Raw genomic sequence first — 352 nt, forward strand, 5'->3', positions numbered from 1 at the left:
GGATTATTTCCACAGGCAAACGTATAAAGAGAAGTGTTAGCGGCGAAGCGTATTAGACAAGATGTCGTTATTAGTACACAAAGACTCGCCCCTGTGTGTCAAATCCGAATTGGATTTGTTTACTATCCTCGGTACCTAGATAAACTACAAAGAATGCCGTTACGTTAGTTACGAACCCTGTACATCGATCAATGATTCGGGACCTATCGTCTTCAGGATACCGAAAACAGAACAATATTTAGATTTAAACGTCACTTATTTGAAACTACAATTAAAATAGTCAACGGTGATGGCACTAATGTGGCGCCCGATAAATACGTGTCGATGATTAATGGCGTCTACAGTTTATTTA

General features: G+C 39.2%; 1 protein-coding gene across 1 annotated transcript in view; it reads left to right on the plus strand.

The window, feature by feature from the left end:
• Positions 1 to 324: 324 nt before the first annotated feature.
• Positions 325 to 352, plus strand: part of LOC141910293 (uncharacterized protein F54H12.2-like) — a 1020-nt gene continuing 992 nt past the window's right edge. Inside the window, exon 1 of the mRNA XM_074801024.1 lies at positions 325 to 352. This exon is cut by the window's right edge and continues 992 nt beyond it. Within this exon, the coding sequence (XP_074657125.1) occupies positions 325 to 352 (28 nt within the window).

The sequence above is a fragment of the Tubulanus polymorphus genome, chromosome 8 (assembly GCF_964204645.1).
Source record: "Tubulanus polymorphus chromosome 8, tnTubPoly1.2, whole genome shotgun sequence".
In the NCBI taxonomy this organism is placed as follows: domain Eukaryota; kingdom Metazoa; phylum Nemertea; class Palaeonemertea; order Tubulaniformes; family Tubulanidae; genus Tubulanus; species Tubulanus polymorphus.